Raw genomic sequence first — 26,942 nt, 5'->3', positions numbered from 1 at the left:
TATTTATTTTTCAACTGCCAACTTTAAAGACAAGAGTTTCCCCAAGTGGCTTACACCTCCTTAACATCACAATATACTGTAAATATTTTTTGGAAAGTAGAGAAGAAGTTTATACATTTATACAGAATATAAACAATAGGTAGCCACCAGCAGCCAGTTAAACGCATATATTCAACATACATTTTAAGCTCTAATAGGTAAAACATATAAAGATACAGGGAGAATAAAAAGAGTCTCCTGGTACTAGAAAATAGTGGCCAGCACATCTCACTGGGAAGAATATTCAGCCTCCTATGAGCAGCCACCCCTCCCATCATCTTTGGAAATGAATGATACAGTTCATTTCCCGTACTAACATTTACATTTTTACATTTATAACTTGGAAATCCTCTATCATAATGCCATTGTAAGCTTTACTTCAGAAATGTTCTTTTGAGCACTTGCTACATCCTGTAGGACCAGGGGCAAAAAAACAGCTCTAGATCTTAATTGTGGATACTTGTAAGCCTAGTATACCTGAATTGTAAAACTCTATTAGGTACATCACTTCTAAGGTTATTGAGATGGTTGAATTCTCTATATTGGCTTGACCAGCCAATTGTTAGGTTGGTGGCTTTGAGTACCCCAGAACTGAGGAGTCTGTAAATATTTGAGCATACTTAAAGAGCATTATTTTAAAAAGACTGTGGCAAATATTAATAAAGCAATTACTACATTTTGTGAGACAATGTAGTTTTTGATATGTAAAATTTGTTTATCTATAAACTTCCTTGGATTTTGCATGCAAACCGACTGAAAGCATTTAAACAAGAAAAGCCAGCATGGCTGTTGGTAATTCCTTTCTCTCACGAGTAAAATCTGCTTCATTTGGACACCCTTCGTTGTGTGGGTGACATTATTATCGGAGCAGGTTTGGGGAAGTCAAAAGAAAGGTCAGGGAGGTGGACTGCCAGTCTTTTACTAGTTGGAAGATGGCGCCATACAATCCAATCTAGCAGGTTGCAGCCTAGGAAGAAAGAGTTTCAAATACGAAACTGACATTTCATTTTATTCTTACTGAGAAAGTTGAGGTCAAAAGCTAAGCAGGATCTTGGAAGGTCAGGTACAGGCTAGCCCGTGAAATCAAACATCCCAAAAGAAGGCAAGAATACACCAGTTCTGTACTGGTGCCAAGCAAACTGAGCGGACATGTCTATAAAATCCCCAGGAATCCGAGCCGACTCGGAGACTTTATTTTTTTAAGCCTCTGGTGGGCACATTTCTGCGGGTATAATCAGTGTTGGCTTCGGCTGTTACTATGAAATAAAACTTAGTTGATATGGTTGGCTGGCTTGCACTCAGCACGCCGCACCAACTCAGCCACTGTGGTGTGCAAACCATGGTTTACGGCTTACTGTCTTGGCTGATCGCTCGGCGAGGCCCGGAACAGCAGAGGGCGCCGCTGGCTTCCGAGCCCGGCGGACGGGTCGCTGGCGGCCAGCTGGAAAAGGGAGGAGGAAGCCTCGGCCGGGAGCCTTATCAGCGGACAGCAGTAAAGGCTGGGCCCGGCTTCATGGGGCCGCGCCGACCCAGCCCGTGAGGGGCCGCCCTCTCCCGCTCGGCCAGAGAGAAGGAATCGCCGCGGGCTCAATGGCGGGCTTGGCTCTCCGCCTTCCCTTGTTGGTGCGGCTGTGGCGGCGGCAGAGCCTGCGGGGCTCCTCCTGGCCTCGGGCTCTCTTCAACCCGGCGGCCCCCGGGGGCGCGGGATGGGCCGCGGAGAGGTGGGGGGTCGCCGCTTTGCCCCCCGGCACTCTTCGCCATGTGCCACCCGTTTCCCGCTCCGCCTCCTCCTGGGCAGCCGCGACGGAATCCTCGCGGAAGAAGCCAGGCGACCCCCAAGGGACCGAGCCGCCCTCGGCGGTAGGGCCCGGCGACCGCGCCGTCTCGGACGCCAAGAGGCTTTTGGCGCTGGCGTATCCGGAACGCTGGAAACTGACAGGTACCTACTCCCCGGCTCTCGCCTCCTCGGCTGGAGCTCTCGGGTTGCAAAGCGTGCTGCCCTCTCGCGCGGGCGCGTTGCTTGATCTTACGCTTTGACTTCACTCCTGCAGTATCTTCAGCGGGGTCATCACTCCCCTCCCCGAGAACTCATAACTGACTCCCGCAGGCAACGAGGAAAGGCTGCCGCTGGTAGCTGCTGCTGCTGCTGCTGCTTCCTGTTGCCTTCCTGCCGCCTCCCTGTCCTTCGCTCCACCACAGCGTGGGCTCAAGCAAATGCCCACCATGAATGCCCTCGCGCTGCTGGTGACTCCTTTGCTCGCCCTCGCCTTTTCTTCCCCGCCGCGAGTGTGGTTGATTTCCGCCCCACATTCTTTGATCCTTATGGGGCTCTACTGAATTCAAGTTCTACATGGAATTCGAGCCCATTTCTGTGACCTCCTCGCATATTCCTGCCCCATCGTATCTGGATCACTTTGCAATTCCCTTCCATTTGCACACTGTAGTCTTCCCAATTTAGTACCTTTGGAAAGTCTTGGATTACAGCTCCCATCATTTCTCACCAGCATGGACAAGGCTTTCATCCAGACTCCTCAGCACCATTTTCTTTCTAGAGGGGGAACTCAGAGTTGCTGTTGAGCAGCTGCTTCTTACTTTCCTTCTGTACCTCTGTACAGTAGGAAGACATTTCTTGGGCTGTTTCAGGGGTGCTAGGACAAGCAGATATGGGCTGAAAAAAATCTGGACAACCCCTGATGGCAGCAAATAAATAAAGGAAACTCTTGGCTGCTCATTCTTTGCAATCCAGATGTGATAGGTCTAAGCCAGGGGTGGCCAAACTCTTCAGCTCATCAACCCCTTCATGAAGTTTCAGATTGTTTATTGACCCCCAAACATTTATTACCTGAAAACAATTTAATAAATACTATTTTAACTAATAGTACTACAAATAATAATGGTAACAACAACAAGTGATATCTGTATGAATTGCTAATCCCCCACCTCACTTAGGCTAGATCCACATAGCACACCAGAATAAAATTGGGTTGGCTAGGTTTTGACTCATATTTTTACAAATCCAGACAGTTGGAGTTTTGAAGTAAACTAAAGCTCAGACCATTTCCCCTGTGTTGGCACAAAACAATACCATTATAACCCTGCCATTGGATGTCCAAATTGCCAGTCCCTAATCTTGCATTGTGTTTCTTGTGAATTCTGGCTAAATCCCATTTGGCTGATTTGATATATAATGCCTGTACACCAGTCATGTGCTGTTTGGTTTTCTTATGTGTACTACCAGAGAAATTGCATGTTTGATATTATGCCATATTGCAAAATCAAATTACATAATATCCACAGCTACACCCCCTGCAAAGCAGTGTTTCGTTGAGCTTGTGGTGAAACTGTTCAAGTCAAGTGCTGCATTAAGAATGGGATAAAACTTTAATCCATGTGTAGTTCAAGAGTTAAGATCTTTTGGTAAAACAGAAGGTAGGGATCAGTAGGGTTTTAGCTCAAAGAGCATTTTCTCCTTTTGCAGCCATACTTGGGCAGGGCAAATTGAACATCATCAAAGCTTTAATGTGAATTTGCTATAAATTTAAACAGAAGGGAAGTATTATTCATATTGTAGCTTACATTTATGGGATCATAAAAAAAATCCCTTATACAATTTGCAGGTAAGGACACTGGGAGTTTCACAAAAGTGGAGGTTGGCTTGAAGGCCTTTCAGGTTAGTGATACTAGGTTGCTTAAAACAGTGACCTGGAGTACAAATAGCGCTAAGGTATAATGTGGCTTATTTGATTTTGATTTAGTGTAGTGTTAGCCCAGTCATTATGCTTTGTAAATTGTGGTTTATGGCTTTCTTCAGTGTGAAAATCCAGCCATTATGGCCTATTGAATAAGCTAAGTTTAAAGTCAACCATGATTTCTTGTCATAAACAACACCTGTGGTTTATTAACAAGCCATGGTTATCCTAGGTTGGCTGTATGTAAACTAGATCACTAAATTGGAGTTCTGCTCTATGCATCTGATGCACTGGACTTTGGTAATATTATGCCATAATATATTTGTTAATTTTTAAGGTGCAGTCTTTCACATATCCACACTTATCTGGGATTATGTTAAATTGACAAGCAGGAGATTTTAAGATACCTTGCATTTAAGGCAAATGGCCAACAAGGCTACCATTCACAAACAATTTTCAGTTTAATCCATTAGGATAATGTTAACATTCAGAATATATTTTTTAAAATGTTTCTATAAAGAGCTTAAGTATTTTATAAAACGTTAATGTAAAACTTATATTAATCTTTAATTACTAAAAAGATGGTATGTTTGTTCCCCCCTTCCCTCCCAAGCTGCTGTTGGCTTTTTGGCTATTTCCAGTGTCATCACTATGTCTGCCCCTTTTTTCTTGGGGAAAGTTATTGATGTCATTTACACAAATCCAGCTGGTGAACTTGCAGAGAACCTGTCCACAATCTGTGCCTTATTAACTGGAATATTTATATTTGGTGCCGCTGCCAATGGAATACGTGTCTACCTCATGCAGATTTCAGGTAATTGGGTACAAATGTAAAATTACATATTTTTGTGAGTTATATAGAATTCCATCTGTTCTAGGCCTATGGTAAATAAGTTATTCAAGATACAGAGCCAGATACAGCAAGAGCTTCCTGTTCTCCTTTTATCAGAACAAGGGTGAGCCATTTGTCACCCACAATCCACATGTGACCCTGAATTTTCTTTCCAGCCATAGAAATTGTGCCGTTGAAACCAGGAGAAACAATAGCATAATTTCTATGGAACAACAAGAAAAAACAGCAAAAACTGAAAGGGCTTCTCAACTTGAAATGCCCTTTTCTGCCACAAAATCATGTTCTATGTATTGTTACCAAGATGCACAAAATATCTAATTTCTTTTGTGTTTTTAATCAATATTACTTTTTGATCCAATATTTCACTAAATGCATGCAGCCCCCTCCCTTCCTGCCTTTCTGTACAACACATTTCTTCTTTGATGAGGATAAACGGGATCTAGTCACAGTGTAGTAATAATTGTTGTTTTATTTATTGTGAGCCTATAACAGTGTAGTACAGACACAGAATAAAATGACAATTGGAACATAATACATTACAATTAAACATAATATCATAATATAAAATAAGGAGTCTTTATACCAAAAGAATGTAACATATAACAGTCACCTCAATCGTTAAAATGACAGGTAAGAATTTACTTATTTTAAATCTATTTCATAGAAGCCCATGTAAAAGAAGTATTTTTATTGCTTTGAGTGATCTGGAGGGAGCCTGGTGGGAGTTTATTCCACAGAACTGGAACCAGATGAAGAAAAGCCCTTCATGATGTGGCTATTCTAGCAGTAGTAGAGCCAAATGACCCTAGCCGTAGAATTGGGTCAAACACACAGGGACGTGAGCTATCAGCCGATCTTTCAAGTAACTGGCTTTGCCCATATGCAGGGTACGATGTGTCAACACCATTAATTTGTACTGGTACCTTTCTCAAATTCCCAATATATTGATTTGTGTTAAAAAGAGATGGGGCAAAATAAAGAAGATCCAGCATGGTACAGGGTTCTGAGCACGAATCAAAGAGTGGCGTGAAGAGGTATGGGGTAATCCAGTCAATAGGCTGCTACAATAATCAAGCATGACTCAGTCAACTCAGGAACCAAGAGCTTCGTTGTCTGGTACAGCTGAACTGAAGGATTCTGCAAACATTCAGTAAATGGAAATAATGGGTTTTTCAAAGAAAGAACAGTCTGTCATTGAATTGGGATTCCTAGGTTCCTCACGGCTGGAGAGACCTGCAACTAGTAGCCTTGAAATTCAGAGTAAGGAAAAGGAAGGGGAGGGATAAGATGATCAAAGTGGAATGCAATGATCTCTATCTTACCCATATTTGGTTTCAGACAGCTGGAGCACATCCAGTGTGAAATCCTGCTTAGCCAGTTGGAGAAAGTTGCTCACCCAGTATCACCCACAATAGGGACAGGTTAATAGATCTGAAGGACATCAGCGTATAAGTGGTAGTGAACTTGGAATATCACAGATAACTTTTGGGAATGGTAATAATGCTAAGGTTTTTTTAATATTAAAATCTTTTCTATAAATTGCCATACTTCTTGACTGTTTTAGGGCAAAGAATTGTGCAACGTCTAAGAGCAACAATATTTTCTTCTCTCTTGAAACAAGAAGTAGCTTTTTTTGACAAAACCAGCACTGGAGAGCTGATTAATCGCTTGTCTTCAGACACAGCTCTCTTGGGCCGTTCAGTCACTGAAAACCTTTCAGATGGGTTAAGAGCTGCGGGTCAGGCCTCAGCTGCTATTGGGATGATGGTATGTGTTTGTGTTGTTCTCCTTCCATTTCTGCAGATCTTATGGTATAACGCTGCTTCCCCCCACCCTGCCATCCATCTTCATATTTCTATTGGGATCAATTAGAAATCAAATAAATAACTAGGTCTACACATTGCATTAAGGAGTTATTATTTTAACAGTGATTTGTTAAAAAATATCTAATTGACTGGGAGGGCAGGTATGGTGGTTAAGAGGTTGGATTTGGACCAGGGAGACCCAGTTTCAAGTCCCTACCTGACCATAGAGCTCACTGGAAGATTTTAGGCCAGTCTTTCTTTTTCAGTCGCATCTACCTTACGTTGCTGTGGATAAGAAATGAGGGAATGTATGTCTTAGTCACACTATGAATTCAGAGAGAAAAGGGACATAAATAACATAACTGAATATCATTAAGCCATAAACCATGGTTTACAAGCTGTAATGGCTTTGCTCAACCAAAGACAATGTGGTTTAAGCACATGGTATGAACTAGGTTGTTATGTAATGCAAATATTAAAACTATATTTAATTATATGTTATGAAAAGAGGGTAATTCAATGGACAGAAGTTGCAGCATTAAAATTATACCACAGATTAATAGTTTCCATGATAAAGGAAAATCATACAATCCCAGCTTCCCATCAGTAGCACTAGAATAGACAAAAATATTGCATTACATATGAATATCTAGAGTCCCTTGGCTCCAAATATGCTTTTTATATTTAGCAGTAAAAGACTCCCAAGTGCTTTGTTTTATATGACTGAAGGTGGAGAGGTCACGAGTTATATAAGAGAAAAGGAGGGAGGTGGGCAGTGGCAAAATTTGATAGCACGTATTTATTTATTTATTTATCTATCTATCTAATAAAGCTAATAAAACTAACATTGCATCATTTTTAGTCTCTCTTCCATCTATTTTGAGTTGTAATGCAGTTGTATCCTGTGGTTTTGGGGAGGTTTAATTGTACAAGTGAGTGGAACCTATGTTGATAGCTGTGTCTTATACAACAGCTATTATTGCTCATAATAGTTACAGCATAGTTCCGAGTGAATAATTCAGCAATAGGGAGCTAGATCTGAGAAATGGGAACTGGTTTTAAAAAATTGCAAAAAAAAAAAAAAAAAAAAAATTGAAACAGCCCAGCATGTTGGTGGTCCTCACTTACCAACCACTTGTTCAGTGACCATTTGAACTTGCAACGGCGCTGAATGAATGGTACTTACAACTGATCCTTGAAGTTCCAGCCATCACAGCACCCCCAGTCACGTGATTGCAATCTGGGTGCTCAGCGTCCAGCTCGCAATTACATTGCAGTGTCCCATGGTCACCATTTGCAACCTTTGCCAGCTTCCTACAAGCAAAGTCAATGGAGAAGCTGACAGGAGGTCACAAATGGTGACCATGTGACATCCTCACTTAACAATGGCACAGGATTCACTTAACGACAGCAACCGGAAGTAACAAATTCCAGTCCAAATTGCTGTCACTAACAAAGGACTACCTGTATTTGAAACATTTGATTAATAAATTGAGCAAAACTTCTGTAAACTGTATTAAGAAGTTAATGCCAGTGCATTTTTGCTTCTAGTTTTTTGTGTCTCCCAAACTTGCTACATTGGTCCTAACTGTAGTACCATCTCTGGCTATCATAGCTGTGCTTTATGGAACGTATTTACGAAAACTGGCTAGAATGACACAGGATTCCCTCGCAGATGCTACGCAGGTAGGTTCCCAATTGTTCAAATGAGAACGTTGAAAGATAGTATTGAATTGCCCTGAGCTTTTTCATTCATGCTCATCTCCCAAAAGTCCACACTCTGTTCTGATTGAAGTCATTTCCACATAGCCACCGTTGTAATTCCCCAGTTGGAAGCAATTTTTCTGTACAATCACATCTGAAAATATCTTATAGCTTGAGATGCTTGAAGAATTTGTTCTTTGTGAATTCCAATGAGAACTGACCTGATCTGATTGCTTGGATTGAGATGATTCAGATTAGGGCTATCCATTTAGAAGGGTTTTGCCTTTCTCTAAGCTTATAATGCACTGCCAAATGTATTTAGAAATACATACTCTTAGATGAAATATACTTAGAAAATGTATTTGAATTTTGGCTGATTAAAAATAAATAGCTCATTATGGAAATAGGTCAGAACAGGTTTGTGAATGAACATATAAAATGGACACAGTCTGGAAATAGGGTCATCCATTCTTCCCTAGCCTAATACGCTGTATTTTAGTCTGATAACTGCATCTCAGCTATGTATATAGTTTAGCAGAAAAGACCCACTGTTAGTTTAATGACAACATGCGCTGAGGGCAATCCAGGAAGGCTTGTGGGAGATTATCTTAATTTTCACATTTTGTTTACTGCAGTTAGCAGAAGAACGGATTGGAAATTTAAGAACTGTGCGAGCTTTTGGGCATGAGTTAACCGAAATGGAAAAATATCAGAACAAGATTCAGTATGTGCTACAATTGGCCAAAAAGGAAGCAATAGCTCGAGCAGGATTCTTTGGAGCAGTAAGTATATGAAGAAGGTGAGGAATCATCTATGTTTTTGTGATGTTGAGACTGCTTCCTTGAACATTTAAATTGTTATTTTGATAATTTTGATATATCTGCAGTTGCACTTTTTTTTATCATGACCATCAGTAAACTAATGTATTAAATAGGTTTACAGAAAATATTTACAAGTAACAGCCTTCAAGTATGCATAAATACATTTTCATGATGCTACTCTATATTTAGATAGGCAGCGTTATGCAGAGAGCAGAAAAAAGAGCAAGAAATGTTAAGCCAAAAGAATCAAAAGTTAAGAAAGAATTAAGAAAAAGAAAAGTAAACAGAACTGAAATTAATTTATATCAACATTTTTCACTATACCTCCTCATAACTTTCTATCTTTGCAACCCATCATTGCTTCTACCACATCTACAGTATATGCCACTTCATATGTTGCCTTTTGTTCTCTAAAGGTCTGACCTCTCTCTTTTTAAGGATCTCATCAGCTCCATATAACCACAATTATTTTTTAATCTTCCCCTTCCTCCTAACCCATTTAGTCTTCCTCATATGTCAGTTTTGCCAGTCAACCAGCATTGTCTGCACACAAAACTACACATACGTTCATGTCCTTCACAAACATACTTTTTCTATCACCTCAGGCATTTCTTACATTTTGAGCCACAAATGCATGAAACAAGCAAAGAGACAGAACAGCTGGGTTCATGCCTAAGGTGGGACTAGAACTCACGGTCTCCCAGTGTCTAACCTTGTGCTTTAGCCATCACTGTTATTGCATTCATCAACCAACCTTCAACTTCATATTTGCCTAGACATTTCATAATTTAAACCTATTGACATTCTCATATATTTTTTCTAAATCAACAGATGCACAATAAATATTTCTCACATGACCTGAAAAGCAAAAAAATATCTGATCTGTAAACCCCTTGTCCTGCATAAAGCCTCATTGTATTTCCCAAGATTGTTATTGTCATCTCTTGAACCCTTTGAGTCAGTATCCTGTCACTTTCCCACCCACACCTACTAAATTAATCCCCTTGTTGGGTTTTTTTAATACACTCTTGCTACTTTTCCTTTTGTGTAAAGGAACATTTCTCCAAAAATCAGGCACTGAAACAGTCCTCACAGACAGATTAAAAAGTTGCACAGCCAAACCACATCATATTTTAACATTTCTTCCATTATACTGTATAGTCCTGCAGCCTTACCATTTTTCAACATTCTTACAGCCGATATGACTTCTTTTTTTCTTGGACAACTATATTTATAACACTGGAAGTTTCAGTTCCACTCCTCAATATATCATTGTCATACAGATCTCTCAGATAGTTGTTCCAGGATTTCCTCATTTCAATAACATCCCAGATCATTTTATCTGTTTTGTTTTTAATTCCATTCACTCTGGTGTGGACTCTTTGTTTAGCCCTCTTCACCTGCTTCTGAAGCAAAATTTTATTTCCATTAAAATTGCTCTGCATTTTCTTTGCCTTGTTTAATGTTAACCATTCCTTGCTCTCTTGCACTATATTCTTTGCAACTATCTTTTGCTCTCTGTAAACATTATACAATATCTTTCTCTCACCATTTTTGCAGTAATCCTTCTATGTGCATTTTTTCCACATCCAGTCTCTTTCACCATCGTTCTGCTAAGCATCCTTTTTTATATGCCCCATTAATATAACTCCACATATTTCTGTCATGCTTTTAAATTATTTTCACATTGTTCTAAATAGCTTCTACACCCTCAGTTTGTATATACGCATTCCATTCATTCTTCTGGGAGATTAAGTTAGATTCAAAAAGGTTTTCATATAATATTTTCATTTGTGCTTGCTCTTCCTGCAATCATTCTACTTGAACTATTGTTCTTTCCACTTCTTTCCTTCTATGTCCCCCTTTTTTCCCCCCAAGTTCTATTTTTGGAATTACTAAGAAATGGTCTTTCTCACATTCACATGTTCTTATCGACCTTGAACCCTTCTTGAAATCCCTCAGAGTTTCATCACCATCAGTCAAATGAATCATGTTTTAGATTTATATTTATAGATTTTAGATTTACATTTCTCCCTTTGCCACAAATCTTTTGATGTTTGCGATTATTTAAGATGCAGTTATGGTCCCCCAAATAATGAAGTTATTTCTGAAAGTATTTCAGAATATTTTCTGAAAGTGCCTTCCTCCTAGTATTGCCTCTGACATACACAGTATATAATTACTAACATGTATTTATTTGTTCAGCTATGGACTCCTTCAGACAAAGGCAGAAACCTGCAAGACGAGCCACTTCCTAATTAATATTAATAATTAATATACATGCATTGCCTGCAGCAGCTTGTAATTACATACATGTGATGGAATGTGTCTCTGAGGGGGAAGGTGATGTTATGGAGATTGCAGGCGAGGAAGGAGTTTGGCAAGATTGATGTCAGGGTTTAGGCAAAAGAAACCACACTGAGCTCAATATGAAGCTCTAGTTCTTTATTGTTTCTAGCGCAGACAGAAAATCTTGCCAAACTGAGCTAAGCTAACAGGCTCTAAGGTAAAAACTCCAGAACTCTAAGGCAGATCCTGCTTGACACTCTTGGCTGGGCGCCCGAGGTCCTCCACACTGAGAACTCGTTTTTCCCCCTGGAAGGCACCCCCTCCTTCCTCGCCTGCAATCTCCATAACATCACCTTCCCACTCAGAGACACATTCCATCACAATACAATATCAATATATCCAGTAGAGTTGAAGCAGTGGATGTGAAATGCCATTTCAAGGCAGTGAATGCCATTTCGGAAATATTAGTATAATGCTGCCTTGTGTTTAAAGCAGCCTTTCTCAACCTTTTGACCCTTGAGGAACCCTTGAAATATTTTTCAAGCCTCGGTGGACCCCTGCACATTCAGGCTCAAATATAAGCCAGAAGTTACAAAATTATTTTATTTGTTTCACGTGTAGGCCTTTATATATGCATTAATATTGTTCTTAAACTAAAAATAAAGACTGAAACTTACCTCTTTAATGTGAAGTTGCCCAAAGATGAAATAATTTTTTAAATAAATCATGATCTCCCAGGGAACCCCTAGTGACGCCTTGTGGAACCCTAGTGTTCCACAGAACACTGCTTGAGAAACCCTGGTTTAAAGGGATGGTCTGTGATCTCATTGGAGGGGAACCTTGGTTCACCCTCCTTCCCACCTCCTGGCATCCTTCAATAGCAGCATGGTTAAGTTAAGTAAATTGACTGCTTTAGAAATTTGGAAGGCAATGAAATTTACCACCATGGCGAGTACAGAAACACATGGACACATTAGTAGTTCATCCTGTTTTATTGTGAAAAGACAGATGAGATACTGTATGTGTTCAGCTATGAATCTGAGGGGGTGGGATGAAGCACTTCATTACTAGGCAGCAGGTGATCAGTAATTGGCTGATAGTTCTCTGGGCTCAACTATTGGCCAGAAAGGTAAGTACTGATTGTCTGATGGTTCTAGAGTTCTGTAAGCTTACAACCATGTAAATACATCTATGATGACAGCCTTCAAAATCTGAGTAGAACTAAAAATAGTCAAAGCATTCTTAGGTGCATTTGAAACTGGATTCTGGACTGAAAGTTGAAAAAGCTAGTCATCTAAAAGTGCCCAAAAATCTCTAAAATAATCTGGATTAAAGGATTGATGCTTTTAATTATGGAAGTCTAAATACTAAGAGTACTATTTTGATACATGTCATCGTCTTATTTTAGGCCAAAGGTAGGTGAGGGGTGTCTGTTCTTCCCTCTCTTGCAATATTCATCCATAAATCTGAGAACATTGTAGAAGATGCAGCTCTGAAGAATTACATTGAAAGTCCTGCAATCAGCACTTTTTCCTTTCCTTTCTTTGCAGACGGGGTTATCAGGCAATTTGATTGTGCTTTTTGTTCTCTACAAAGGAGGATTACTGATGGGTAGTGCCCTTTTGACTGTTGGTGAACTGTCTTCTTTCTTAATGTACGCTTTCTGGGTTGGCATAAGCATTAGAGGTAATATATACTTAAAATTAAATGTTCAAAATAGATAGGCAGGATACCAGATCAGAAGGTGAGATCAGCCTTCTCCAACTTGTCTTTCTCTAGATGTGTCAAGAACATTTCCCAAAATTGCTGCAGTATCTTGTCAGCCCAGTGGCCCTGCTGGCTGAGAATAATTCTGAAATAGCACTGGAGTGGGAAACAATGATCTAAGTGATCAATGGCTCATAAACCACAATACATGGAGTCCATTAAATTATTTGCATTACTAAATACTTCTGATGAATATGTGGCATGATTCAGTGGGAACACAGGCGATCTGCAAGATGCAATATTGTTCAAAAATTGAATTTTCTGACCAATCTCAGTATTCTTTTTAAAAATAAACATTCCAGGCCCCACAGTGGGAGTGATATGTTTGAAAATGTATCTTTGAAACCTCAAATGATTGGAGCATTTGAATAATATTTAAATGAATAAAAGAAAATAAGAGCCTTAAGTGCTCTATATAATGCTGTATAACCTTTCATGACTGGGAAGTCTATAGCAGATTGTGCAAAATAGCCCAAAATGGAACACATTATCCAAAATAATAATGAATATGGAAGTGTAATTAATTTTTATAATGGGTATTGCAGAATTTTGCTTTTTGGGTACAAAATGTTACTTAGTATATGATACATATCTGACACACGCCAGTTTGTCTTAATAGATTTCGTTTAATTCAAAAGCTCATATGCAGAAGCAGAATTAGGTTTCATTAAAGTGACACGTTGCCTGTCTTAGGACAATCACAGAAGCAATGGTCTGTAAAAGAGTATATGGTGAGGATTAAGGCATGGTAGAATTTCTGTCAGTTGTAATAACATTAATGGTAGAAATTAAATCTTTAAAATTTGCTATTATAAGAAGAATACATAATGCTTCTTGAGAAGGAGTTTGTAAGCAAATTCGAAATTGTACCCAAATGACCTGTCTCCCGCCCATTGCTCTTTCCCTGCTTCAGGCAACAGCTCAAGCGTCAACCTCTCCTTACAGAACTGTTCCTGTTGCACCGAATGGACCAAACAATTCCTCAGGTGCTAAAGGGGTCAGGTGTCTGCAGGAGTATTCACCTCGCCTGTTGAATGGTTAACAAATTCCAGCTCTGAGGAATGTGAGGGATAACCTGCCTACCGAAGTTCTGCCAGCCATTTTATGAATGTGCTTTATTAAAAGAAAGGGAGGGGAAGCAGATAAATAGTTCCGGGCTATGTGCTTACTTTCTCTGCTGCTAAGGGTAGGAATGAAGGGGGAAAGGCAGAACCCCTGCCCAGTTGCTGCTCTTGCCCTAAACAGCCTAATCTTAGATTATGCTTTGTTTCGCTGTACTAGCTGGCTATTTCATTTCAGCTGTTTGAACACTGGCTGGCAGAGCTTATTCAACAAACATGCAATACCTGTTTTTGAACATGTATAACAATAGGGGTTTTTTCTTTCCTAGGATTAAGCTCCTTCTATACTGAGTTAATGAAAGGTTTGGGTGCAGGAGGGCGTCTGTGGGAACTTATTGATCGAAAGCCGCAACTTCCTTTTAATGGTAATGTTCTTATATTTTGCAGTTGCTTAAGCTGGTAAAATATCCATACATCGTACAATATCATACAAAAACTAACATTTTCATAAATTAGAATGTTAGCAAATTACACTTTTAATGCATAAATGATCCCAAGGAATAGACTTATTCATTTGATGCCACAAAATGTAACAGAATAGGTAAATTAGTTGTGGTGCAGTTTTTGTGAGTACCAGTTTTTTAGACAGTTAAAATGCCTGAAAACTGTAGGAATAACTTCTAAGTAAATATGCATGGAAAACACTGTATGGGCATGGGATGACCCACATGTATTAAGGTTTAAGAAGGACAGTTATTACATGTTTGAACTTGCTATGATCAGTGATTAACATGATACACTATCAAGTTTTGTGGGTAATTGATGGTCTCTTGATGGGAAAGCTCAAACTATAAGATTGGTTTTAATAGTTTTAATTGCATAATTTGGTATCTGTTTTGAAAACATCTTTGGACCTTTTCAATATGTTTTAGTTGTTTGGGGGGACTTAAGACACCTACTTCACCTTTTAGAAACTTCCCCAAACTACTTTTTGCATCTTAAAGTCCAAAATGGATGCCTTATGGTCAATGCATGTCTCCCCTTAAAATCCTCCTACAAATTTCCTAAAATGAAAATGATTACAATGTCATTATGTCACTGGCCATGGCCCCTGCAGCCCTGTAAGGCTGTTAAAATACATACATTCCCTCACCCCCCAATAACTTGTCTGCCTATGCCTTACAGAATGCAGTAAAGCACAGTAAAAGTACTACATTTACGACTGTTTGAACAGAAATGGCTGGCGGAGTCAGCATTCTAATCAGTAACACCATACATGCCAGAAAGAGATGATTTAAGACTTGATGATCCCTTGTCAGGAATATGATTGATGATTTCTATTCTGGCTGTGACATATAGTCATCCTACCTGCTCTTTTGTAAATCATGATCATTTACTTTCCCATTCTCTGTCATGATAACTTTGTTGCTGTTATTGAAGACCTGGTCTAGCTATATTATTAGTTCTGGGGTAAAGTGAGAATAAATGTCTTTGGGCCCGACTCAACCATAACCAGCAGGAGGTCTTAGAAATGTTAGGATATGAGCCACCAGAGGAGGAGCTGTTTCATTTCCAAATATACCAACAGCTGGGATTCATGCTTTGTTGTATAAGCAGACAAGCACAAATTGTTTAATGACTCCTCTTTCAGAATGCCCAGATTCGTGTAACTCTGTAACTTACAGAATCTTAGTAAGGTATCATATTGACTATTTTCTTTTTACTTTTAGTAAATGTTTAGTGCAAATAATTGGGTTTGTCTTTACTGAAATGTGTTTGATATTATTGATGCTATTTTCATTTTTGCATTTTTTCTATTTAGAGGGAACAGTATTAAACCAGGATGCTTTCAAAGGTGCTCTTGAGTTCAAAAATGTCAAATTTGCATATCCAACACGTCCAGAAACAATGATTTTTCAAGACTTTGCTCTCAGCATCCCTGCAGGCTCTGTCATGGCACTAGTGGGCCCAAGTGGATCTGGCAAATCGACAGTTGTGTCTCTTCTACTGAGGCTTTATGATCCACTCTCAGGTAGTTACATGTGTTTGGGTGAATATGTTTGAATATCTGTGGCTGGGTATACTTCTGAGTAAAGATCAAAACACAACTTGCACATGGAGAAGAAGGACCTTTGTAGAATCAGTTGGAAGGCTATTAACAAAATGTAGTCCTAGAAAGGAGGCATTAACTGCCAAAAGTAAATGTGTGTTGCCATTTCATAACTTAAGCCTTTCTCCATTAATGAAAAAGTGGCAATACATAAAACAAATTCAGATTCATGTTTCCCCTATCTTGTATTTTTTAACAGTTAAGACAATATTTCAGGCAATTTCTATATAATGTGCCTGTTCCTACACTCTTCTAAATTAATTGGATCAGACATGTATAAACTTGAATCATAACTTCTTATATTAAGAAGAGAGATGTCTCTAGAAATCACTTACTCTATGTAAGGCGAAACCAGTTCTTGCCTAGAATTTTTTTTTAAAATTAAATATTTCTAATGCTGCTATTTGATAGAGTGTCATTATTATGAACTTCTGTACACTTTTACTCTCTTCGCCCTCATCAGCACCCAATATATTATCTAACAACAGTCTCTTAATTTATTAAAGGAAATATTACCGTTGATGGGGTTGATATCCGTCAGCTAAACCCACTATGGTTCAGAACTAATATCGGAACAGTAAGTCAGGTAAAAGAGAAGCAAAGTTTTCTTATGGTACTTGCTTATCCTAATTTCTTCGAGGATGTCAGAGGACATTTTTTTTTTGCCCCTCCAGCATTTGAATTTGCCCCATGCCCCTTAAAGCCATCATACATTATGAAAAAAAAAGTGTTCTCTTTCATCTCTTTGGTCACATGTTATTTATTTTATTTATGATCTTATCTGGGTATATGTGTAACTGTGTTGCCATATTCCCTATGTTTTTCCCTACGCTAGGAACCCACTCTGTTCTCATGCTCTATTGCTGAAAACATAGCCTATGGTGCAGAGGATCCATCCACAGTAACTCCTGCAGAAATTGAGAGAGTTGCCAAAATTGCAAACGCTTCTAATTTTATCCAAAATTTTCCAGAAGGATTCCATACTTTAGTTGGAGAAAAAGGTGTTCTTCTGTCTGGTAAGACTATTTATTTTATTTATTTTCTATCCCGCCTTTATCATTTTTATAAATTATTCAAGGCAGCGAACATGCCTAATACTCCTTCCTCCTCCTCTTTTCCCCACAACAACAACCCTGTGAGGTGAGTTGGGCTGAGAGAGAGAAACTGGCCCAAGGTCACCCAGCCGGCTTTCATGCCTCAGGCGGGACTAGAACTCTCCGTCTCCTAGTTTCTAGCCCAGCACCTTAACCACCAGACCAAACTGGCGTTTAAAAATCTATTTTTGTAATTTATGGGCATTATAGAAGGGATTGCCTTTCCCTGCTCGTTCTGCTGTGCATGTTTCATTTTGCTATACCACACATCTGCTCCGAAGGGTCTTCTGACCTTCCCAAGCAGATTCGAAGGAGACGGGTACAGTGACCATACGTCCTTTGTTATAAAGGACAGCCCTTTATTTCAGAAAGTCGTCCTTTAGATTTATTTATTTTTCAAAAATTCACTCTTGTCCTTTGTTTTGGTTATTTTACTTTTACCATACAAATGGCACAGTCTTTCACAGTCATGTGAAAAACATGGAAATTGAATTGTCCTTTTAAAATAAATTTTCATATACTGTTTGATTTTAGATGTTTTTATTAGAATATGCATTTTTGTGAAGTTTTTCTTGGTTTTGCGCTTGAATTTTTCTTTGTAAAACAACGTTATAAAGAATTAACTTTTTTTATCCTTATGAACCTCTTTCAGATTTGCCCCTTTTTCAGGTTTGTCCTATACCATTTCCAAGAAAATATGCTCACTATAGTTATGGGAGATGGGGAGGAGGGAAGGAAAGAAGCTATTCTGCTGACAAACACTGTCGGTGTCTAGATGCCTTTTCTTAGAACTGCAGATGCCTGATTATACTGATTTTAATGTCACCCCTTGAACTGTATTAAAACACTTTATCTTGTTGTCAGACAGCGGTGCAGTAATCCCTTTCTCCATTTAAGTCGGATTTTTCCGTGGGGAGAGAAAAGAAAAAAGTAAACCAACCTATAAGTCATTTGTTTTGAATGGCCAAGTACGTTTTTAAAAAACATAAATAGGTATACACAAAATGTATACAATATTTACGTAGTATTTTTATGCATAGGTGGGCAGAAACAGCGAATTGCAATTGCTCGAGCTCTTCTAAAGGTGAGCCTTTTTTCTTCTGCACCTTTAAAAGGAGAAAAGGAGCATATGTGGCAAAAAATGGTTTAATTAGCTGAATTAAGAGAAAGAGGAACTCTCATGCATTCATGGCCTTTTATGATACTTCTCATACATCTATTATTGTTTCAATATACTGTTTATTATGTATACTTTAACTATTGTTACTTTTCTGCATTTGAATCATTTTTTTAAAACAATAGTAAAACATCTTGCAATTATTGAAACTTGCTCTACACTTTTTTCTAGAACAGCCAGTTGTGGAAACAACCATTCATGAACTCTGGGAAGATAATAATTTTGATAAGGATTTTAAAAGTAGCTTGTATTTTAACTGAGATAGTTGGTTACATAGTAATATTATTTAGAGTTTGCAGGTTATTTTAAAAATACAGAGTGCTTGGATGTCTTATGGCTAGTAACTTTTGACCAAGACTTTACATGAAAGAAAAAGGCTTTGAAGATATATGCCTTTTGTAGTTTGACTCACTTGCTCTCTCTCTCTCACATTCCATGATAAAATATTTCAGTGATATATTAGTACTGCTTTAGAGAAAACTTAACACATCTCTTGATGCCTACTAAAACCTATGATAAAAGTGGTGTTCCTTTTTAAAAAAAAAATCTGCATAAAATAGACTTCCAGTCTCAACCTCTTTGTTCTCATTTTGTTGTTTAGAATCCCAAAATTCTTCTCCTTGATGAAGCAACAAGGTAAATAATAAAAATTAAGAAGAATGAATGATGGGTAGCTGGGACAATTTTTAATTTGTTTCTTAGAAGATTAATATTCAAAACCCCTGGGACCTTCTGATATTTTTACTACTGATTTTGTGGCAAAACATTACATGTATTTTCCTCAGTGTGGAATACTTCTGTAACTTCAACTTTTTCTGCCATTGTTCAGATACTGCTCCTCTTTTCAGCTGTAGTGATAGCATCCTAGATACCAGTGGAAATGCGAACAACTTCATAAGTTTGCTGTGCAGTAATTGGTGTTTTGTGACTAGCCATGCCTACTGTGGCAGCCATTTTATTAAGAAGAATCTGTCCCAGAGCAGCCATTTTGTCCCATTTTGGACCATCCTGCCAGAATTCCAAATGTGCTTGTGTGAAGCACACATGCACTATTCCAGATGTCTTTCATGAATCTGAAGTCATGCATCCACATAATGCTTCCATTCAGATCTATAGAAGGGTTTGTAAGAGTGTCGTCTAATACGTTTGGATGCTTGCAGGCCAAGCTGGTGAAGTGCTTCACCTGGTCCAAACCAAAAGATACAATTCTCAGGATAGGTGTAAGTTACACAGACCTCATGGCTGGATTTGTGCAAGTATACAAATTTCCCTGATTTCTGGAATACTGCATACTATGCAGTATGCTAGAAGCCTGTCAAGCTTCCCTCTCTAAGTCATTCTATTTCACAGTTCTGTAATATCAGTTAGTTAAATTGCAGATTAAAAATGAAAATGTTTTAACTCATTTTTGGGGACATCATCTGTGAAAAATTGGGTTCTCTTTGGTGAAAGCAAGTCTCTCAAGAATTTAAATAATTGCTTTTGTTTAAAAATGCTGAGATCATTAAAAAAAATTAATTCCACTTAGGAGAAATGTTAAATGAAATGAAAACAGATCGGGCAGACAATTAGCCTCTGGTAAACTCTCCGTACTAAGATTAATAATGGGGAGAATAACTTTTTTTTCATTCTATTCATTAATTAGTGCTTTGGATGTTGAAAATGAATACCTTGTCCAAGAAGCATTAGATCGGCTCATGGAAGGCAGAACTGTTCTTATTATTGCTCATCGACTCTCCACCATTCAGAATACTAATTCTGTTGCCGTTCTGGACCAAGGCAGAATAGTTGAGTGTGGAAAGCATGAAACACTGCTTGCAAACCCAAATGGACTTTTCAGCAAATTAATGAAAAAACAGTCTTTTATCCAGAATATTGAACATGTTGCATCTAATTGAAAAAAATCCTTTTTAAAAAGAGAATGAAAAGGTATAACTAGGGAATGGAAATGTAATATTTCCAATAATTTAAATTAAGTTTCAATAAATGTGTTGTATATATTTTCCAGAGTACTTCAGATATTTGCAAAAATTGATTATCTTAAGCATTTTATTCAATGCATTTGTTTAATTATATTGTGATACAATCCAACAGTGAATTGTTTTCAGATTCTACACTTCTGATGTGATTACACAGGGATGGATATATTTTCCAGACCAAGGTGCCATTGTATCACCTGGTTACCTCCTTCCCAAATCAAAGAAACTTCAGAAGTTTGCCAAGATTTTGTAAGGGATCTACTTGGGAGTACAGTAAGTACCACACTGCTGATCCCTAGATTAATGGATATATCATGGGCTTTTGTTTAATCTTATGATTTGGCAGCATACTTTAATTTTTCAGCTAATTTATTTTCATGCCAAATGTCTTTTCATGCTTTGTCTTCCTATTACATCATTATGAATTTAATAATTTTATCATTTCTACATTAAGACAGTCTTGATTCACAAAAACAAAAACTCTCATGGTCAACATTAATGCAAAGAAGGATATTATTAGTAAAAGCAAATTCTATCACATCCTTGCTATGTTAAAATATTTGATTTCTTTAGGTTTACAGAGAGCACTCACTTTTGTGTTCCTCCTGATTGTGAATCAAGAAGTAACTTATCCAGCAAATTGTGTTTTGCTTTTGATGTATTGATGTGTGTCTTCTCTTTCACCTTTCAACAACTCTATTCCATTTTCCTTCACCCCTTTCCATTTTTTTCTGATCAATATTTTGTAGCACAGAAAACTTATCAGACTTTTTTTCTTTGAGGATTCCCCTTTAGGGAAAAACAACAACACTTCAAAAGATTATTTTTAATGATTGGCAAACCTAGTCAGTCTGCTGATATCTAGTCAGTCTACTGATATATAAATAGTGCTATTTTGGCTACAGCTCTGCAACATGGGAAAACTTGAACTGGAATTCCAAAATTCAGTGTTACGTTAAATAGTTTACCCATATAGAAATCCATACTGCTTCCTACTGTATGTACAGATGGAAGGAAAGGATCAGCTAGTCCTACATTATGTATTCAAACACTTACAGCATTCAGTGATACGTGGGGAAAAGGGTGGGAACTAGCATGTGCTTAGGCCACAGTGTGACAGATGGAATAGTGTTGCTCAAAGTGCCACCAGTAGCATGCAATGAGTTGAACCTAGTACAGTTCACTGAATAAACTCATAAATGTATAAAATGGAAGTAGATAAACTGTAGATAGGATATGGTTACAGATAAGTATTCAAAGAATATTAATTGCAAGAAATGCCTTCCCATATTTCCAATTTATGTTTGGTTCATATGATGCTGTACAGTACTGTCTATATATCTCTCTTATGTAGCGTTCAGACTTTTCTCCGAACTGACTTGTTAAGGGTTGATGACAGAGGAAAATGTCATCGTTGTTAAACTTTCTAAATAAGTTTAAGTCATGAATCATACTGATAGAAGGGGAAAAAAAGAATTAAGGCAGCTGTAAATGCACATACACTATGGGTTGAGTTCATACTAGACCAGAGGTTAGAACACTGATGTCTACTGAATGCCCAAAAGGTGTCCCCAAGTTCCCCCAAATTATTTAAAAAACACCAAAATCTTAGAAACATAATCCCCTGTATGAGAACTCTGAGCTCTTAAGTGAGAACACTAAAGTTCAGCAAAATTCCACTAATCTCACAGAAGAATTTATGGAAATCTTGAGTGTTGGGTTTCTACATTATACAGATCAGATCAGGTATGGTTGTAGCCCCCCAAATAGGTTCATTGAACTCTATGAGATTTAAATCAATCATGATGAATTTTATTCCATTAATTTATGTGAGTCTTGTCTAAACATTTGTATCCAATCCATTAAACATGTAATACTGTTGATTAGAACAAAATGAAAATCTCATAGAATAACCTTAGCATGTTGGTGTATAAATGGAACTTTTCATGATTTTCACAAATTATGGTACTGACGAGAATGAACAATTATTTTGAAGAGATTCAGTTACTTCACATTAACTTCAAATAGGCAAACTTCTGGATTTTTTCTTTACTTACAGACTTCTTTATCATTGGTCCCTCCAATTTAGTGACAAGTAGATGACGTAAAGTTGGCATTGTAATGATTTATGTGCTGTTCAAGTGGCTATGAGGACTATAATCAGCATCATGCTTACTGTTCTGTAGTTTTTTAATCTCAATTGACTTACTTAAAGTCATTTAATATAGGGGGGGTTTTTGAAGCTTGACTGGAACAAAAAGACAGATTTTTAGTTCTGCAAAGAAACAATCTTTACCATTGTAATTCAAGGATTTCTGGGGGATGCACAGTATGATAATAAAATATTTAGCAATGCAGAGGCTAAAACGAGGCTAATTTTGATATAAAGAACAATAACATTTCTTCTTTGTTCCCCAGTTCTTGTCAGCAATATTTTGTATACAATAAAATGTATTAATAAACTATATATGACATTTTTCCATTCTTATCCTGCTTTTTAGTAGTTTTCTCAATTTCAGATATTCTTTTTCCTTTTTTAACTATTCAAATTTTTATAATCAGGTATATCTTTCCCTTTTTAAATAAGGAATAAATAAAGCAGCATTCTTTTGTAAAATATTAAACCTTATTTTTCATTAAATTCTTATTGCCTCCTTGTAGGCAGTTGTGGCAAAGCTGCTAATGTAAATGATGAAAATGTAATGTTTTGATGGCCTTGGTTTAAAAGTTAGTAAAAGTAATCCACAAGGACATGTCAGTTAATCCCTTATAGGCATGTATTAGTATGCTAAAGCAAAGGTATATTAACAGAACAAAATAATGCAGATAACATTTTCTAATTGGCTCAATAGCAATAAATTCCGGTGGGATAGGAAACAATTTGGCATTGAGATTTGCTTTTATTGCCTAAACTCTGACCAGCAAGAGTTCTGAGTTGTTCCTCTGCAAATAGCTGCAAAGATGAGATAATTTGGATGGGTCTGCAATGCAGTGAGGAAGAGATTAACTGTTCCCAATAAATTATCTGACTTAAATTGATTCTACCCTAAAAAGCACTCTGCTATTAAATACAGAAGGGAGAGTATACAGTGGTACCAGTAACAAACTGTGATGATATGAAAATTGCAGTACATGCAATGTCATCCATGTAAACACAATTCATATGCAAGCTGCAGCATGTAGGCTTAGCATTTTTCAAAAAAGACAGTGTTCCCTTGGCAGTTATTCTCTGGCCTATCTTCCCATTTCCCCCCCTCAAACTGTTCAATAACCTGTCTTTCTGTTACAGTAGACCCTAAGCAGGGGTTTATGAAGATGCGCAAGAATAAAAAGTCATTGTGAAATTGTTGCCTAGAGACTCAGGCACCTCAAGTTTGGCATGGAGCTGATAAAAACCTAATCCCTGAATTTGGGGGAGAGACTAACTTGCAAATTGGTTTTTTTGCTCCTCCAGACCACATGAATCACAAGTACTTCAGGCAAAGCGAAAAGCATTTATTAAAGTGGTGAAGTCTTCTTACAGGGTACAGAAACAAATGGTATAAACATTTGGTGTATGTGATACATCAGAAAGCAACTAATCAAACAATAAAAGACATTGATTACATGAGAATTGTACAATAGACAAGACTGATTACAGACAACATTCCACAATGGGTTATGTCACTCCCTTTCCCAGCTGGGTTTGTATCTTTCTTAAAAACTTGCAAGTGTATTCAAGGATTTTCAGAATACACTCTCTATTGTTCAGTTGCTGAAAAGGCTAATTTTTGCATGTAAAAGAAAGAAATGGTTTTGGGTAAAAGGAAAGCATGGTTTCCTGAACTTCAGAAGGCATGGATGCCATGCTAAAAGGCTAATATCACCTTAATGAAGCCTAAAATTCCAGGTAACAAAATCACCTATATTTGTAACAACATTTAAAGCAGAATCTCTGAAGTTCAAAAATTGTCATCAAACTTGATGTAGAATTTTTCAGAGTTGGCCTGACCAGAGTTTATCTGTGTACTTTTCACTTCGTTCAAATCCTACATTAAAAACTGGATTTAATAGATCATTTGGAGTGAAAGGATGTCTGTTAAATACAAATTTTCCATTGAAGTAATTGACATTTTATCAAGCTACACATCAAGTTATATCATTTATGCTACTATGCAAATGACATAAATTTAGACAAATGATGTAAATTATATCAATTATCCAGAGTTTCAGAAATGATGGTGGCTGTCCACTCTTTGGGGGTGAAGTCCAAAGTAAAATCTTGTCCTTTGGATCCAAAGTCTGTTGAATGATAGTCAGGAGAACTGAGATTTTAGGATATAGTACAACACATTCCAATTGTTAATTTAAGCATTCAACCCAGTTTATTAGACTCACATTTCACACTGAGCCAAGCTAGCCATACCAGCTGGATTTGTAACAATACGTTCGGTTAGAATGTGTTACTGTTTGTCATTTCCCAATTCTGTATAGCATGTGGACCTAGCCAGGAAATACTCATGTATACTACAGGCAGGTGCAATTTTCTGATGCAATGAGGTTAGTTTGGTCTATTAAAAATAAAATCATTGACAGAGCAGTTACCTTCCAGCCAAATTAATAATGCAGTCAACAGGCTTCAGAGCACTCTTCAGCCTGTTACATTAAACAATTAGGAGTTTGTATCAGTTTGAAAAGCCCCATTGTAGGCCATAGCATAATTTTAGAAGTATAGAAAACAGAACTTCAGAATTTTTTTGTGAACAATTTGACTTATAATCTCAGCCCACGCATCTTAAAGTATAACTTGTGGTTTACAAACCAGTTTCCTGACATTCATCTAACCACAGTGTAAGCATGCTATGCGAAGTATCTGCAGGGTCAGAAGCATCAAACCATAAGCTGCACCCCCTTTATATGTGCACACATCATATTTAAAAGGGATGGAGCCTGCAGCATGATGCTGTTCTTGCCATTTATCTCCACAGACACCTCTTACGTTATGGCAATATCCTTTTCCTACCATGTTCCCGTAACTTTATTCAGCAATAGCCTCTTTTTGGAGACCAAACTTGCCCCCTCCTTGCAGTCCTTTTGGAAGTTACTGAAAACTGAATTATTCCAGAGAGCATCTCTCTAATATTATTTATTGCACATTTTAAGTTATTACAATTTTCTTCTAATTTTGTCATTTATGTAGTCATTTTATGTGGATGCTTTGTCATTGTAGTATTCTTTGTAAGTTGCCGAGAGTTGGTCCATCAGTGGGATACAACTCAAATCAAATAAATGACTTTGCCTTCAGATGGGCAGGGGCTAAATTTGAGTAATAAATAAATAAATAAATCTTGTCCACAGATCATGAGCAAGAAAGATTTAAGTTGTTCTTAGTTATACAGGTGGTCCTCAGTTAACGACCACTAATTCAGCAACTGTTTGAACTTGCAACAGCGCTGAACAAATGGTAGTTACAACCCGTCCTCAAAGTTCCAGCCGGCACAGCACCCCCTCAGTTGTGTGCTTGCAATCCAGGTGCTCAGCAACTGGCCCAGATTTTTGACCATCGCAGTGTCCCCCAGTCACATGATCATGATTAGCAACCTTCCCTGCCAGTTTCCCACAAGCAAAGTCAATGGGAAAGCTGTCAGGAAGTCAGACATGATCATGTGAGGTCCTTGCTTAACAACGGTAACTGGAGACTGCCAGAACAACCATTGCTAAGTGGCGCAGTTACGTGACATCGCATTTTACACCCGCATGGCTTAGCGACAGAAATTCCCGTCCCAATTACCTTTGTTAATCAAGCACTACCTGTACTACTGTTAAAGTAGCTTACTTATTCCAGCACCAAAGCAGGCATCAAAGTCTTGGGCACCTGAAGGACAAGTGACAAAATGTTCATGACACAAACTCCACCTCCCTCCAAACTTATGACACTTGCATGCAGATACTTAAGGGGTAGAATTTACACCGGAATATCATGACACCTTTTATCATTTTGACATAAACTCCGTTTGCTGCAGATGTACCTAAAGTATCCAACGTCTCTTAGAACTTTTGTCTTGGCTAACAGAAGACTGGGAGTAGCTGGGAACAGAAGCAATAAGGATCCAATCGGGACAGAAGACTTCACGCCATTATCTAAACCAGAAGCAAACCACATTTGGCTTTACCAGACAACCGTCTGCGTGGTTGTTGAAATGGATCAAATAAAAGCATAAGTATCGGGAAGTTCGCACTCGGCTTCGTGCGAACTCGTCCGTGGGTCCAGTTAGGAGCTGAGGAAACACCAATAGATACAACGTTGTCATAACGCCAGGGTCAGTTTGGCACTTTGAAAGTTTCCGCCTGAGCCCGTTTTCAAATATGCTTTAAAATATTGTATCATCCAATATAGCCCCCTCGGGTCTCCCGCTACTTTTCTTCCTCATTGCAACCGTACCGTCCTGCCCTCCAGCTCATATATAAAAAAAGAGAGCTTCCCGCCTTTCTGAGCCAATTGGGCCATGCCGAGGGGGGCGGGGAAACCTTCAACCAATCCCGTCCTTGGAGGAAAAACGTGACGCCGTTTAGAC

At 38.1% G+C, this 26,942-nt stretch overlaps 1 protein-coding gene across 1 annotated transcript; it reads left to right on the top strand.

The window, feature by feature from the left end:
* Positions 1-1,482: 1,482 nt before the first annotated feature.
* Positions 1,483-20,326, top strand: ABCB10 (ATP binding cassette subfamily B member 10). The gene is made up of 13 exons (XM_063307046.1): positions 1,483-1,978; positions 4,342-4,542; positions 6,146-6,348; positions 7,938-8,072; positions 8,726-8,872; positions 12,751-12,886; positions 14,358-14,453; positions 15,851-16,060; positions 16,645-16,724; positions 16,974-17,154; positions 18,273-18,316; positions 19,011-19,045; positions 20,055-20,326. Exons 1-13 carry the CDS (start codon positions 1,630-1,632, stop codon positions 20,305-20,307), a joined length of 2,070 nt encoding a protein of 689 aa, XP_063163116.1. The 5' UTR covers positions 1,483-1,629; the 3' UTR covers positions 20,308-20,326.
* Positions 20,327-26,942: the final 6,616 nt, after the last annotated feature.

The sequence above is a fragment of the Candoia aspera genome, chromosome 1, assembly GCF_035149785.1.
Source record: "Candoia aspera isolate rCanAsp1 chromosome 1, rCanAsp1.hap2, whole genome shotgun sequence".
Classification (NCBI taxonomy): Eukaryota; Metazoa; Chordata; class Lepidosauria; order Squamata; family Boidae; genus Candoia; species Candoia aspera.
Note: the sequence above shows the minus strand (reverse complement) of the source record. Positions and strands in the feature narration are given on the sequence as shown.

Coding starts and splice junctions, on each gene's coding strand:
- ABCB10 (XM_063307046.1), top strand. CDS start 1,630: ATGGCGGGCTTGGCTCTCCGCCTTCCCTTGTTGGTGCGGCTGTGGCGG. Junction 12,887..14,357: donor GGTTGGCATAAGCATTAGAG/GTAATATATACT, acceptor TTTCTTTCCTAG/GATTAAGCTCCTTCTATACT. Junction 14,454..15,850: donor GCCGCAACTTCCTTTTAATG/GTAATGTTCTTA, acceptor TTTTCTATTTAG/AGGGAACAGTATTAAACCAG.